This window comes from Apaloderma vittatum, unplaced genomic scaffold (assembly GCF_000703405.1).
Source record: "Apaloderma vittatum isolate BGI_N311 unplaced genomic scaffold, ASM70340v1 scaffold2261, whole genome shotgun sequence".
NCBI lineage: Eukaryota > Metazoa > Chordata > Aves > Trogoniformes > Trogonidae > Apaloderma > Apaloderma vittatum.
The window spans coordinates 51,173-51,525 of NW_009699401.1; the positions used below are offsets into that span (position 1 = coordinate 51,173).

Genomic DNA, 353 nt, shown 5'->3' on the forward strand with positions numbered 1-353 from the left:
TTTTTTTTTCTTTTTTTTTCCCCTTCCTCCTTGTATCTTGCTCAGGTGGAGGAACCAGACTGTGGGGCCCAGAGCTTGTCCATCATTACCAGGATCATTGGGCTCCATCGGGGTTATGGTGAAGCAGGTTTGCAGGGCTTGGAAGTGGAGGTGGGCAATGGTACTGCCCTCTGACAGTACTTCACAGAAAATAACCATCACAAAAATAATGATAATTTGTCAATAGGTGTTGTTTCATGAGCAGATGAGCAAAAGGCTTGAGGTGCAAGCCCCATAGAAGCTGGGGGGGGCATTGAAAACTGGTTGGGGGCATGTGGCACATGGGCTTGTGGCTAAAACAAAGGCCCTCTTTC

The 353-nt window shown here is 47.9% G+C and overlaps 1 protein-coding gene across 1 annotated transcript in view; it reads right to left on the bottom strand.

The window, feature by feature from the left end:
- Window positions 1-108, bottom strand: part of DLEC1 (deleted in lung and esophageal cancer 1) — a 39,031-nt gene extending 38,923 nt beyond the window's left edge. The window contains 1 exon segment of the mRNA XM_009878334.1: window positions 90-108. Within this exon segment, the coding sequence (XP_009876636.1) occupies window positions 90-108 (19 nt within the window).
- Window positions 109-353: the final 245 nt, after the last annotated feature.